This window comes from Poecile atricapillus, chromosome 2 (genome assembly GCF_030490865.1).
Source record: "Poecile atricapillus isolate bPoeAtr1 chromosome 2, bPoeAtr1.hap1, whole genome shotgun sequence".
Classification (NCBI taxonomy): domain Eukaryota; kingdom Metazoa; phylum Chordata; class Aves; order Passeriformes; family Paridae; genus Poecile; species Poecile atricapillus.
Window position 1 is genome coordinate 20,052,135 of NC_081250.1, and position 16,415 is coordinate 20,068,549.

Sequence of the window (16,415 nt, forward strand, 5' to 3'; positions counted from 1 at the left end):
TACATTTTCTGACAGTTACTGAAGTTTCTGTACTTCAGAATTTCCATGTTGGTGGTGAAAATGTATTAATGGTTATGCAGTAAGTAACCTTTAATTTAATTTTACTATAATATTTTAATTAACTTGAACACATCAGGGGTCAACATGTTCCAAGGGACATTCTGTTATCTACAAGTTTAGAAAAATGTACCCATAAAGCAGTTAACTGAATTTCTGGTCAGTTATATAATTTGAATCTACTTTTGATGCAACAACTGCCATTCAAAGACTATAATCAATAATAAATTCATCATGCCAACAATATGAAAGTTCTCAAGCTACCTCTCTTCTTTAATCTTCCCGATTACTTTCCTCCTAGATATTTAAACAATTATTTTTTTCAATTAGATAATGTCTAAAGACTAGTACTGCTAAAAAAAATATGCTAATTTGCAAGCACAGTTTCCTGTAAAATGCCTCTGAACAAGAAGTGACTACAGCCAAAATTCACATTAGCAAATCAAAATAGCCTTCCCCTCATGACGTATCTGGAGACTAGAATAAAAACTGAGGAAACAAGAACAGAACAATCATCAATTATCACCTTGAAAAAAGGGTTGACCAAATACTGAGGGATCCATGTACCTGGCTGAACCCCTTTTACTCGTTTCTTTCTGTGTTTAACTTCACCTATTCTTCTTTTTTGCTGCTCCTCAGTTTACAAGGGCTGTACATCCACAGCACCACTCCCTGTGGTTCTCTTACCCTGTCAAACAGTAACTTCCTCCTCTGTCTAACAGGACCTCTATGATCATGCTAAATAGAATCTGGACTTCTTAATGATGTGATATGAGGGAAAAGTTTCCTTTTACTCTGTTCAGCTTCTCCTTGATGACATTATTTGACAACAAGTAGACAGTAAGATGAAAATGCTGCATGGAAACATGTACGTAAGTTGTGCTAAGTTTCAACATCATTTTCAGTTTTTTCTTGAGGAAAACAGTATTTTCCAATTTGAGCATTTTCTTTCATTTTAAAACATGTTTTTCCCACAAAAAAATATCTGTTCTGATTTCTCCCCACCTATAATTATATTTGGATTGTCTGAGAATACCAACACATGTTCTTTATCAGAACTCTTAATAATTGCTTGTATATAAATTAAAACATAAAGGCCTAAGCCTTTTACAATATTAATTAGGTAAGAAAAGACTAAAGACAGCTATAGCTATTGTTGAACTCAATGATTGTAAGGGTCTTTTCCAAGATAAATGGTTCTGTGATTCTATTAGTAGCTGATTTCTACTATTCTGGACATCCATGCCAAAAATAATTCCAGTGGAATTGTATATTGTAGTTGTACCCTTTCCTGCTTCATGGCACACTTCCTGTAATACCCACTGTTGCGTTACTTCCCCCACAAACATAAGAGCACAGTCCAATTGGAGTAAAAAGAAGTTGTTTATAAAGAAAAGTTGTTCATAAGAGGAGAACAGAATGGATATTAGCAGTAACTAATCAGTTTCCTTTGTGGAGATCCCTAAATAACCTGGCAATAGCAATGATCCAAATCTGATTTCCTTCTAGAAAAAAATTGTGGAGCAGCTGTTACACAAGACAATGCCCCTGACTTCTCTCAGAACAACTCTGGAAAGCTACTGGCATGCTTAAGGTACTGTTCTTTTACTGCAATTTTATTAAAATATCTCATAAATGTTATAGAAAGAAACAAGTTTAAGCCAAACATTCAGCTTAAATCTATGTTTATGTTAATTTCATTTAAATCCCCATCCTTTATTTTATATGACGTAAAAAGAAAAAGCACATCCATTTGAACCTTAAAAATAATATTTGTCATCTATTTAAATTTTATTTTACAGCACAGCTGTAGTGGGATGCCTGCTAGTAAAACTCCCTGGCCCCAGGATTCACATACCTGGTCAAATGCTGCCAAACAAAACTCATGAATGTGTTACAACTTAACCCAAACAAAAATAATAGAGAGTATAATGTTTGTGTCTGTAGAGAGAATGTACTTCAAACTACTGCCAGCAGAGAGTCCCATTGCTTTCATATTGAGAAGAAAACAATTTAGCACAATCCCCAAAATCACGGAACGAACAGCAAGCCACTTTTAACTACTTTAATAGGGTCATAGACAGAAGCCCTCAGCAGCAGCCACCTGCAAGTGCTTTCCCTCCCCCTCAACTCATTTTTTTACAGTATTTCCAAACTGTATGTCAAGTTTCAAAAAAGGAAGCTCAGAAGTATGGTTTGGACTTCCACAAAAAGGCTGGCACGTTTCTCAACAACATTTCAGCTTGGCTAAATGAGAACAAAGTGAAACGGTTTAACTGTAATTAAGTTAACCTGCAAGCCAGCCCCTACATCGCATTGTAAAATTAAAGGGCTCCCGAGCATCTGGCCTGCACTCCTACTACATATGCTTACCCCAGGAGCAATGTGCTTAGTTTGAGGAGACATCAGGCGTCTGTCAAGCATGTCAGCCTCACTCCAAGCAGGCCAGCCCTTCCAGCAGCAGCAACACTTCTTACAGGAGCAAAACCTCCGACGCAAAGCAGCGCACCAGCGGAAACTGCAGCGAATCAGCCCACACTGACCATTATTGCGAGTAGCTGTACTTCTGAGGCCTGGTCTAAAGGGCCCAGCTATTGTCTATACGGAGCAAGACTGCTCGCTGGCCGTTTCTCTCAGCTGTTGATCTGATTCAGTCCCTACGTTAGGGACAGCTCAGCAGAGAGCCTGTCACCATCAATTACCAAGGAGGAGTGGGAGGGCTCCGTGCTCATGGTGACGCCAGCCGCTGTAAGGACGAAGCCTGCACACTTGCTGGAGTAACATCACACTTTATTCATCTCAGATGTATGGCTTGCAACATGCATGGCCACCTGGAACACACAACTGCCGTGCAGCCAGGAACAGGAAAGGCGTCTGAGCATTAACACCGCATAATCGATTTATCGATGCTTGTGGATACAGGTATTTTTCTTTGTTCTCCCCCACCCACAGAAATATTATGCTGGAATTTCAAGCTGTAAATAACAATTTAAGTTGGAAATTTTCTGTGTAAAAGGAAAATTCTGCTTGACTATAGCTAAGGTAGAAGACCTATTATGGTAGAAGATACGTATAAATGAACCTTAATCATGATTTTTATATAAACTATCTTCCTAAAAAACTCTCAGTAGACATTTCATCATGGCAATATTTCTCTATATTAGTCAGTCGATTGAAATCATCAGGAAAACTTACATGCATAATATTATTTCTCTTAATGAGTTTAAGAATTTGGAAGATTAAGGTCAACTGGCTTAAAATAAGAGCATAGGTTAGAAGTAATTAAGGACAAAAGACACATGTTTCTATTGGTCTGAGGCTTCTGAAGGTGTAGTAAAGAGGAGAAAGGAGCAGGAAGCAACAGGCAAGGAATGGTACAAACAGAAAGAGAGCTCCAGAGAAGCCACTTTCCCCCTTTGTCACCACTGAGATAATGAATATCAAGGCAGTGATTCCTCAGAGGAGCAACAAGCACAAACATTTGTTTTGGCTCCAGCTTCTCAATGAGCTGGGCAATCTTCTCTTCCACCTATGCCTCAAGACTGGTCTTCAACAGGCATGTGAGGCAAGCAAAGCCCAACAAAGTCCAGCCTCTGGTCCATGAGAGCTGAAAACATTGTCTATTTTCAAAGGCTAAATCCTTAATACTGACTTTGTGTGTGGACTCTGTAAACTGACGATATTTGCAGAGGGAAGGGCAGACCCTACCTACATGTCTCACAATAAGTATCAAACAAGAGTTTTTCTTTCTTTTCTTTTAAACAAAGATCTCAGACTGGCTTCCATTTTATTACCTGTTTCCTACACATTTTTCCGTAGAGACACTTTTAAGGTGTACCAAGATTTATCAATATAAATTTATCCTCTTAAAATGTAATTTCTTATTTATATTATCGGCATACATTATTGTTAAACTCTCTCTCACTGAAACAAGGAGTCACTTTTGGTTAATACCTGATTAGGTGGATGTTTGTTTGCAGGGCTTATATACATACATATATATATTAAAATTTATTTTTTTTTTAAGTGGACTATGGGAAGGCAGGAATCTTAACATTTTACTGTTTCAGAATTCAGTATCCATGTTAGGTCCATTTTGGATGCCGAAAGAGAATTAAATAAGTAGAAACTTTGTCCTTATTTCTCACGAAATGGACATTTCTATTTACCTGAAATAGACTGAGCAAAGAAAAATACACACAACATTGACAACCTCTTGCACAATTTATTTTGACTTCCATAAGGCACTTCTAGGATGGGTATTAAACTCAAAATGTTGAAACAACTACTGGTTTCCAAGGAAGCAAACAGTAAACTTCAGCAAATACAATTTTAGAAGGCTGTGAGAAGTATAGAAGTTTCTGATGCAATACTGTATTAATAATGTTTCAGGGTTAACAGTAAGATTACTGAGCAAGCTTTTTAGCGAAGTTATTATCCTTAAAAAGTTTAATACATGCTGTGGGACACAAATACCTTGGGGCAAATCAGAACTACTCTGAAGAATACACAATCACAGTCCCAGCTGGAATATCGCAATTAGGACAGAGCAGCTCTCATTCCAGAGGCTTATTTTCTGCCCCTCAGCAGATTTTACAGAATACTGAAACTAAGCTTGCAAGACCACACTGTCATCATGGCAAATTTTGGTATCATAATATTGAAACAAAAGAACTCTGTAGTAGAAAACATGGTAATGAGATCATTTAAAATGTAGAAACAGCAACAGAAAAATTTGCCTGTACCAATTAGTTTCTAAAGCTCCCTATATCTTTCAGTCATAGAATAGAATTACCTCTTTTTATTCCTATTTTTTTTCTTTTTAATTAATTATTTATTTATTTTGTTTTTAACTTCTGAGCAACAAACAACATGGAACCAGTATGCAGTAAGTGCTAGATGACTTCCACCCTTTTTTGCCCACGAGGATGAATCATCTCCTAAGTGCCAGATTTGTTAAAAGTATCTTCTATGTAACATGACAAATTAGGTGCCTTAGAACAAAGACCTTCAACCCCTTACAGAAAAACACATATTTACTAAGAGAACAGGAACACAATTAACTCAGAGATTACAATTCTAATTCATTCTTTAATCCCGTATAGTTCTAATGGTGAAGTAGCCTTAACTTTAAATCTTAATACTCTGTGCTACAGAGTGATTTCAACAGAAGTCTCAATTAATTTTAAACACACTTTTATCAAATTTTATTATGTTTGAATCATAAATGTCATTAAGCATATGAGAAACCCAAAGTACTGATTAACTAAATACTCAGTAACATACTAATAGAAGCTTGCTTGTAAATGCTTAAGCTGCTTTGGTTTTGTCTTTTTGTGTAACAAAACAAGATGGATGTCAGTCTATAAAAGTTCTTGTTGATAAACCTAATCAAAAATGAGTTGTTAAGAGATCACACAGCCAGTCACTCAGAATTGGTAAAACCTTAAGACACATGAGTAATTTTTCTCATCACCAAGTTATTGTGCATCAGCTGATCCATATGTGGACATGTGGGCATGCTTAGCATATGGCAAACAAATTAAGGCAATTTATTGTAATTCTGCCTCATTATGAATTGTTATCTGACATTTGCTGACGAGTATATGCATGAACATGGCAACTCATAAATCTGAATATCTAAGTCTTACATATATATATATATATATATATACTGGAAAATATATAGTTTCAGAAAATATAAAGTTTCAGTTTTTCCTTTCCTTCCCATTTTAAGACAGATAATGCATTTGGTTTTTTTTTCAGTTACTTCAGACAGCACATTTTATTCAGTCATCAAGTATTTCATCAGTCTTACACGAGTTCTGAAAGCATAACTTCATGTTTCTGAGCTGCCTCAGCTGGCTCTTTAGGTATTCAAGCACTCCATACAAAGAGTTCAGGTTGAGTTTGCTACAACCAAAGCTGTTCCCTTTTCCTGTGTGAAGGTGGATATTTATCCCTTTGCCATTCCTATAAGTGACACATGCTATGAGCTCTTCTCACCTTGGCAAGAGTCAGCTTTAGAAGAGTTACCTTCCCCCTTTTAGAAGACCCAAAGTCTTTCCAAAAGATACCAGGGTATTAAAATCCTTCATTTATTTATCACAACAAGCCAGCAGAACACTGTATATGTCTATGCAAAGTTGATATATATGAATTTTGACATCTAAAAAATTTTATTGAGAAGATAAAAAAGTAGTCAAAGCTCACACTGGGACAACAATTCATAAGCAAACAGACCAGAATCAGACTTCTAAATTGTTCCAACAGCTTGTCCACAGAAAACACGCGAACCCACCCAAGCCTTGTCAGCAGGAGAGTGCTCAGCTCCCCAGCACATGTCAAAGTTCATGAAGGTTTCTCATGTTCATCCTTTCCCCTCTCAGACCTGTAGCAAAGGGCAGTCTGCTCACTGTTGTGCACACTGGCTGACACAGCAGGTCCCAGGCAAGATGCTGGGACAGCAGCTGGGTGATACTTCTAGTCAAAGACAGAAAACACCCAGCACTGTGGGGGCTGAGCTCTAGGATCACTCACTCATCACTTTCTCAGTACACTCTGCCTGATTTGAGTGAAGGACACAAACAGGGTCTCCTGCCACTGAGGAAAAGTTTGTTCAGTACTGGATTAAAAGTCGATCTCTTGTTTTTTCCTTCTGTGACCAATGAAAAGTCAACTATGTTTTTAAGTGAGAGAGGGCTGCAGATGATAAAATTGTCACAGAATAAAGAAGAAAATTCTATAACCCCTAAATATTGTAAGATAGGTTTTAAGGTTTGAAATGGGTGAGTACACAAGGCAGCAGAGATACTGGTTGTAACAGACAGGGAAAAGTTTGGTTGGTATTTTTTAATAAGGGTAATCTGACTTGGTTAGATACCTGCTGGAACAAAAAAGTTTACAGCTGTGTTTTACACTGAAAAAGCACAAGAGTAACTGGCTTACCAAGAACTACCTTGATTTTCCTCACTTTTGACCAGCTAACTTGAAGAAACTGTCTTGCAAATTGTTGCTCCTGAGACCATCAGCTACATTTGAGAGTGGATTGTTGCATCTTTGTGGCTGTCGATCTTCCTGAATTCAAGTAGACATTGCTTTGCAAAAAAAAGTTTAGTGGAAAATGAGGGATTCAAGCAGTCTAAATACACTCCTGACTTTTCATTACATTTACTGCAAGATTCACCAAGTAGGATCAATGCACAACAGCAGTTCACAGTTAAGTAAAAGGTTAGGCAAGCAGGATTCACAGAGTATCTAGTTTGATTTTAGTTTCTGCAGAGGAGAAGCTTTAGCACTCAATGAGATTTTAAGATGTCATTGAGAGATGTGTTAGGAAATTTACAGGAATCTGAGTGCAGGACATAAAATGCAAACATCACATAAACTAGCTGAACTAAAGGTTTAGATAAATCCACACTACTGCTAGGAGCAGAGCTCTTGCTCCTCTCCTGCCCCCATCCCTGGTACCCCCAGCAGGTGCTTCCCTCCCCTCTACCATCCCAGCACTTGTCAGACCCTTCCAGGAGGACAGTGACACACCTGGCTTATTTGGAAACTACTTGTTTGTTTTGTGGAGGTTTTATTCAATCATTAAGATAAAATTGATAAAGAAAACAAAAGCGGGGAAAAGGATACTGGTAGTGGTGGGGCAGTTCCATCACTGCAAAGCCCTACAAAATAAGCCACCAAGGGTGTACATCCCTTGTCAGCTTAATTTCTATTTTGAAATGCATAGCAATAGCTATGCAATGCAAAGCTTTATCAGTTTTAAAGCAGAAAAGAGATCTACTTCAAAAGCATCTCACATTAAAAATATTAATAATTAACCACTCCCACACATATACTTAAGCAAACAGAAAAAATGATGGCTTTTAAGATACATATATAACATTTAAATGAAGGGTTTTTTTTAATGAAGGGGTTATTACAGATAATTCATGTTCCCATTTTTCCACACTAAAATAGAAATACAAATTTAACTCCATCCACAGTGAGCAAGGCAAACCCCTCCATTTGTGTACTTTGATTTTAGACTTAGATTATCTACAGACAATGTTAGCTTACTGCAATCTCCTTCGATGTTAATTCTTCTGAAAATGTTCTTATTGGCGTGATCTGAAGCCCACAAGGCTCTCTTTGGTTGGCTTTAGATTAGGCCCTTACATAACTGCAACATCTGGGCCCCATTTCAACTATGCAAATTCCAGCAGACACAATTTCTGTGTGTATATATTAGTTTTTGTTTAACGGACACCTGTAATTTGGGACAGCTAATACATATTTTCCAAGAAAATAATGAAATAAATACTGCAATTTTGTATGAAATAAATCTCCAATGTATTCTGGTGTGGTTGTTTTTTTTTAACTCTGGTGCTTTGGAAATTAATATCCGTATCTGCACACGGGATAAAAAGCACAGCCAGTATTGCCAGAGATGGAACTACTGGAAGGTAGAAGACCCAGGGTCAGTACTCTTCTCCTACAGTATTTTTATGCAAATTATAAAGGTATTACATTCACTGTGTAAATTCCAGATTGATCTCTGATCTTACTCAGGAGCCAGGAAAGCAATCTAATATTAAAGCACAAAAGACACACTGCACTATTTCAGAGCCCACACAAAGCAATTGTTAACATGTGAGTCAATGCATATTTGTCTATGTGCAACTCCTCAGTGAAGTTTGGAAGGGATTGCCATCAAATAGTAAAACCTCCCCACACAGCAGCCCATTAAGGTATAGGTCATGCAGAAGTATGATGAGCTGTTATAATCTATTTTCTCTTGAAGCATAATTTTTCTCCAGTCAAGAACAATTACAAATTCTAGTTAAATTGCTTTTTTTTTCTACTGACAAAAAAAAAAAAAAAATCACACAAGGATATCTATGTCCATCCTTGTAAATACACAAACAATAAAATATTAACAGGATTATCACTAAATCCTTGCAAAGAATTCATTCTTACTAGTATTGAAAAAAATCTTGCTGAAATAAATGGATAAATCAGAACTACTACCAGAGTAAGGTGCACTGATTTACTGGAAATCAGAGAACAGTCTTCAGATTACAAACTCTAATAAAAATATCAAAAATAGGCCAGTACAAGAGTTCATTATAATGACAAAAAATATGCAATTTTAAAATTATTTTCCTAACTCCTATCTATCATAAAATACTACAGTCTACAAATATCTGAGATTATCTATCTGTGTCAATAGAAATAACAGTTTATTTGGCTGATAATGCAGAATTTTCACTGATCCTTTGCAAACATTAGTCTCCACCCACGAATCTAAAAGACACTGGGATTTGCAATTCACAGTTCAACACAATTTATCTGGATTAGGAAAGTAATTACTTGCCAATTAAGACATGAAAATAGGTTCAATAAAACAATGTAACAAGCAAAAAGAATGCTAACTGTAGTTGTTTAGGTTTATCACTCTTTTTAATAATAACAAACACTGTACTTTGGATTTTTTGTTTTAAATGGGGAAAGAATGATAAAAACCACAGTCATACCAAGCTTAAACTACAATATATTACACATATAACCTACTTTGACAGGAGACTAGACTGCAAAATAAAGCAATTAAGCATTTAGTTAACATTAATTGAATTCCCTTGTCCTCACCTACATAATCATATTCTCATTTCCAGGGAGCTCCTACATTTTTCAGCACTCAGACATATGAATGTTTACTGATCTGCTATGTTATATATATTTTTTCTTCTCTTTGTTCCCCTGAGTATACAGCCCTCCTGTATTGTTCTGAAACCCATGTTATTAACTTGTTGGGCTTTTTTTTATTTTATGAGAAGCTCATCATGAGCATTATCTATAGCTTAAAAAATTTATCCTCACAAGAAGAAGCCCCATAAAATGAAGGGAACATTTTCCCCACTTTTCAGATAAGAGTTTAAGCAGGCAGAATGCAGGCAAAAGGGCACATAATACCACCTCAGCATTTGAAATTGGAGAATACAATCTTCTTGTTGCCTATAGCACCAAAGGTTGGTGTGTAAGAGGAAACCTCCTGCTCCTAGTACCAGTGTCTCAGCTCCAAGAAGCTCACAAGAAGAGAACCTCTTGTAAGGAATCTCAGGAAGACACGAAGAAAATTCGTCATTCACTCACATGACAACAAAAAGGAAGAAAGCTTTTTTCAAGTAGAAGAAAAGTGCTAATTAATGGGTAGAACAGAATTTAAATGCCGGCAAACCCCTTAAGGCAGGAGCATTCCCTCCTCTTGCATTTTGATCTAAAGATCAGTTGTCAAGGAAAAACTTAAGCCATCACAGCCATCTGCCGTGTAAATTCAGAAACCATATTGCTGTTAAGTAATATACACAGCAAATGACAGAACTGGACCAAAAAGTGAGTGGACACAACACATTTGTGAATACAAATCCATTGAGAGCCAGTAAACACACATTAAATAAAGCTTAGGAATAGTACCACAGCTGCAGTTTTTGTGCCAGTATTCATGGACAATAAACTGTTATATGGAAAGATATCACTTCACACTTGCTTTATGCTTATACTTCTCTCTATTTCTGCTACTGGCTAATATTGCAAACAGCTAAATAAATCTTTGATCTAATTTGGTACAGCATATTTTATATCAAACACTAAATTAATAGACTAGGGCAAGAAAGAGAAGAAAAGGAGATACACACCAAGTTCTTCAACTTTCATAGTTAGCTTAAAGGCCAATATGAAACATAACTCCCAGGAAGCATCATGGTGCTAAGCTGCCCCTAAACCCCCTTCAGGGCTTAGAGATACCTCTGAAAAATCTTCCAGGGAAGGAGGCTGGTGTTAAATGTACTTAAAGTTTCTTTTTCGTTCCTTTTATGTTTTTCTCTTTTAACTCTGGTTCTGTTCTTATGATCACAGACTTAGCTTTCCCTCTGGTAAAATAAGACACAAACTCTGGTTGTGTTAGTGCACAAATTTCCCAGAAACATCAAACCCAAATGTGGGATACCAAGTGCAACCAGTCCCTTTATATTACTGCACACAGGAGAAAAAATGCACAAGAAACTGCTGCACAATTTCACGAAGCTACACAGGACAGTACAGATGTTTGTACTGTCAAGTACTGGGTTATGGGAAGGAGTTTACCCTACAACATTAAATGGCACTTTTTACTATAAACTAGGCAGCTGAGGGAGAGCCTGAGACAGCAGGAACTGCCCAGGAAGTTACATTATCTCTTCAAATAGAGACTTCAGCTGACAGTCTTATTTTATTTTCCTAATATATTTCAGTCCATTTTTCCCATTATTATTTCCTTAATATTCTCCATGATTCAAGGACATGATATACTGTACATTTAAACCTCATTTTGCCCATAACAGGAAGCTGCAGCAGACACTGCACTTTGTTTAAATTTGCTGTATAGCTAATGACAGTATTTATTTTTCAAAAGTTTCATTTTCAACATAGAACATTTGACAGAACTATTTTCAAAAGTAGAATATGGAGACCAAATAGTCTTAATACTTGTGACAGCGCAATACCACTGACTGCATTTCAGATCAGCTGTTCAGCTAAAAAAAGAAAATTATTTTTCAAAGCTTCTACGGCTAAGTGAGTTATCAAGACCAAAATCACTTACAAATGATTGCTGAAATGCAGTCTTGGCAATGCAAATACCATCTTTGATAAAAGGGCAGAAATGGAAATGGTTCTTAATAAACATAGAGGTACCTTGAAGGGCTGGAGAAAGATCATGACTTTCCTTCCAGCTCACTGGACTCCTGGGCCACTCCTCACAGTTAGCAGGACAATCACTGCAGGGCCCCAGAAAAGAAACTGGTGGCTACTCTCCTGGGACAGTGCTCCTGTCTAATGCATCGACATGCCTGGAAAATTCTCCTGAGCCAAAGCCAACAGCCCTGGAGCTGCCAAGCCCAAAGTATTAAACTACCTCTCTTCCACTTCCGAAGAGGATGGTTGAATCCAAACTGTCCCACAGAATTATCTGGCCTGTGCAGTCTCCCAAGGAGCACAGAAGAGCTGCCTGTAAGTCTCAGAGTTAGTCCTGCCAAGTGCACACCAGGGACCATTCTGACAGCTCTACAGAGTTGTTCTCCTTTGCCAGGAAACCTCTGATGCTCCTCAGCTCACACTTAGAGAAACAGCCTTAGTGCTAGACAGCTTCAGTAACTCCTATAGGCAAAGCCACACCCCATTTATGGCCACAAATATATTTTAAAATGCCTTCAGGTGATTGTTTCACCATAGTTGCTAAGACAAATCAATTCTGTTTTATGTCCTCACCTGCTCATCTAGCTTTCTTTTAAAATTTTACTTTTTCACTTCTCAGTTAATTATTTCCATAAAGATTTGGTAAAGTATGTGAAAGGAAATTTATAAAATGAAACAAACTGTGTTGGATGCATCCCTGTCATTTAAATGCCTGGTTAGTTTAATGCAGTTGATGTTTGTTAAAGACCTGAGTTATATCCACATCTTGGCATTTTACACACAAATTTTACCACATTTCCAAGCATTTTACACACAGGCTTAGGTTTGCTGATAACATCCATTAAAAAAATACATATTTATAATTTCAAAATACATATTTATCTTTCTGCAACTTTCTATGAAACTCTTTAAGACAAATTTTCCCTGATACAGACTCACCCCTGACACTGCTCCCCTTTTAATCTCCTTTCCACACAAAATTTAACTTTTCGACACAGGAATAGTCAGATCAGTAAAACATAATACAGATTAAAGCACATGTTCACTTTGGAGCATCTGCAGAGAATTTAAAACTTTATGGCTCCCCAAGACTGTGCCCTCTCCTGAACAGCTGCAGAGAAGAGGTTTGCATGTGGGGTTTTTTTGTTTTTTATTCTTGGCCGACAAAAGATTTCAGTTGCACAGCAAATCAAACATATAAAGTCTGTGTGCTTCAGCCCCAGACAGGGGTCAGAATCAGAAAGTAATCAGAGAAAGGAATTAAGGGAATGATTTTGTGTCCCAGATCCAGGGAATACACAGGATTGCTGTGCAGCATTTAGACAAGAGGCTGCAGAAAGAAGCTTCTAGAAAAGAGAAAAAAATAATGTAACACCAAATTAAAGCAGAACACAAAACTGACATTTGCTGTTTCTGGTACACAACAGATATTTTGGGATTAGCTCATGATGCAGAGAGATGAATACATCGTAGAAAAGAAATAATGTGAATTATGAAAACAATTAGGCTTCTTATGTAACAGAAATAAAAGAAGGGAAGGGGATTAAGGGAGAAAAGAGACTGAATCAAATTCAAGTATTTTCTAAAAGAGCATATTTTACTACAGGAGCGATTTTGAATCTGATGCATGGCTGCAGCTTGTTCAGTGCTGCTCTGCCCACCCAACACCCTCTGCCCACCCCGCTGAGACACTGAGAGGGAGGAGGGACACTCCTTTTCTAGCTCCTGGATGGTGGAGAAACATGGAATTAATCTTCTGCACCTCTTCCTTCAAATATGAGAAACTAAGATACATTTTCAGACTGAATTCCTAATTGTTACTTATTTGTTTCATTAACAGCACACCGAAGACAGAGACAAAGCAGTCTTTATCAGACAGTGTTTTCTTCCTTGTTCTGTGCAAATGTTATTGGCAACACAGGAAAACAGAAGAGTTTTGTGATGTCTGACAACAATGAATCTTGAGTCAAAGAAAACAAACTAGTATTTTCAATTACAACTTCAGCGCATCTCAAAATATTAAAAATATTTTAAAAAATATTAAAAAAAGCATAGCCCCTTAATGGAATATCTATAAATCAGATAAATTTTTAAGAATTCAATTGTTCTGATTACTTCTGTTTCAAACAGTAACTTCTGCATGAGTCTTTTTTCACCCAGCTTTTTATTTAGCCAGCTGTTACTGAAGCTGACTTAAAAGCTCACTTTCAATTCTTAATCATCAATTTTTTCTGTTTTATCGTTCCCTTCTACCTCTATGTTGTTTGTTGCTGTCACCATATTTTGACTTTTTTTTAACCAGTGTGATTTTCCTTCCTTCTTTTAAGCCATTCTAACTCAACTTATTCTAGGTTCTCCTACAGTGGTGCTCCTAGAAAAAGCAACCAAAAAGCCTACAAGTGAACCCCTGCTCTAAATCTTATTTTCTTAAAACACCCCAAAAATAATATAATCATACAATAACATTGCTTTTGTTTTAAAGACCTTAACCTTACCTGAGAACTGTCAGGAAATAGCTTCCTCAAAACAAAATTCCTAATTCTCTTTTCCTTATGAAATCCAGTAGAGCTAAATAAAGACCCATTACTTGCAAAATTATTTCTGTTGTAAATCCATTAGCTCAGCTCTGACAAAAATGAATTTGTAATGAAGAATATAAATAATTCAGATACGTGGAAAAGTCAGGTCATTTGGAAGGTGCTACATCTCTAGTATTTTTGGTTTAAAGCTGCTTCACAGGACATTTTGTGACAGATTCCTTTTGATGTAGAGTTCAGAGGCCCCTCTCTCCTTTGTCATGTATTTCTCATCTCCTGATATGCTTCCTCATCAGTCTGTGTGAGAAACAGTGCACGAGAGAAAAGAAAGACTCTGCTATCAGTTTGCCACCACCGAGCCCAGTAGGGTCATGAAACAGGTCACATAAAAGGCTGCAAAACTACCAGTTTTATTTTGGTCTAACTGAGATGGAAAGATATTCTTGCTACTAAGCAACATCATTTCAATTTTCCCCCTTCTTTGCAGCGTGGGATTACTTAAGGAAGCAGAATGCTGCAACTCTTCATCAAAAATCCCCAAACCAATAACATGGGCCATTGAGGGGAAATTCCCATACAGAGCAGAAAAATCAACTTTCCCTTACATTTTGTCATTTTTAGAATTTACTCATTATCTTGCTGTGAGGGGAAGTTCAAGCACAGTCACATTTCAAGCCATCACTTTGACCCAGAGCTCAGTCCCTTGCCCACCCCATGCAATGGTGTGGCACAGAGGGAGGCTCTGTCTGCAGCTGCCCAGCCCATCCCTGGGCAGAGCTGGCAGCAGGCAGGCGTTTGTCCTGCCACCGCTGCCCACCCGCCCAGCCTGCCTCCCTCCCACTGCTTCTTCCTAAGGAGATTTAGGCAGTTTGCGTCAATCAAGGATTTAACACAAGACATAAACGCCATCCCCTCTTAACACAAACAAACAGCTGCCAGCACCTTTCTTGATGAGCCAAGGGTGGCTGGCAAAAAGTTAGTGATTTCTAGTGAATTTTCCTCTTTTACTATCTAATGTTATCAGTTAATCACAGGACTGACTTTAAAGGTTCTCATTTCTCTACAGTAGCAAAAAAAATGTACTTGCAAAGCTATGAAGGAGCATATAGATACAAGGGGAATCCTTAGGAAAATAATATTAAAATCCCTGAGTTAGTTACAGAGTATGAAAACCATTAACAGGGTAAACATAGGCAGTCATTAAACATTTTTCCAGTGCCAATTATCTAAATAAGGAAACAGACAGAACTCAAACAATGAGTTACTGAATAAGGCTTAAACCTTTGTCCATGAAACCTGCTTGATTTTAGAAGTAATTGCTTCTGTTTTTTAAACCTGGCCATGTTCAACCACATACTAGTAAACCGAACAATTATATAGCAGAATAATGAAGTCTTTAAAAACTGATTTAATCACTGCACATTGAACTTCAGGAAATTATCATGAAATTAGCAGTTTGCCAGATGCCCAGTAGAAGGCAGACAAGGAAACATCTCTTCCCCCTAAATGATCTGTCATCCAGCAGCCAGGTGCATTTTTCCTCCTCACTCCTCACCACAAGCATATTGGCATTTTTCTCCCAGGTTAAAATGAAGAGGCCTAAATACAGCTCACATATTGTTTTATTTTCCCATAAAATTATTTAAATACAAGTACCTTCTTTGTCCTAGATTCTCCTATCAGAAAGCTGTTTGGTATCTCCTACTGAACACCATTAAATCAGTCACAGTCATCCTTGCAGACACAGATTCAAAAGTTCCCTTCACTATGTCAGAAGCTTATTACAATTATATCACCTCTTAGAATCAGGAACTTTTGATATGATTTTCTAAAAATAGCAAAGAATCCCAGTTAAAAGAACATTATTGAAAATAACAGTATTAATGCTATTTAATCAGCTCAATTTTCTTCTAGTCTCTTGAAGCAGAAGGCAGTAGGCTGCATATTCCATTCTACACTCAGACTGACTCAAAGTTCAAAGCTATGTCTTTAAGTAATTTCATTTTGTTCAACAGCAATTCAGGAAGCATGCAAAGCATCATGCTAAGATTTTCAGGTAAAGCTTGTCCGTCTTAACTTCCCATGTTCTTCTGCTGACAGGTT

At 37.2% G+C, this 16,415-nt stretch overlaps 1 protein-coding gene across 5 annotated transcripts in view; it reads right to left on the minus strand.

Moving 5' to 3' along the window:
* CACNB2 (calcium voltage-gated channel auxiliary subunit beta 2) overlaps positions 1-16,415 on the minus strand; it is a 242,041-nt gene that overhangs the window by 116,686 nt on the left and 108,940 nt on the right. Inside the window, exon 1 of one of the 5 annotated variants that reach the window (XM_058830504.1) lies at positions 2,431-2,622. The exons of the other annotated variants lie outside the window; for them this stretch is intronic. Coding sequence (XP_058686487.1) covers positions 2,431-2,481 — 51 coding nt within the window. The 5' untranslated portion in view covers positions 2,482-2,622. Of the gene's footprint in view, positions 1-2,430; positions 2,623-16,415 lie in introns of those variants that run through there. 5 annotated transcript variants of the gene reach the window in all.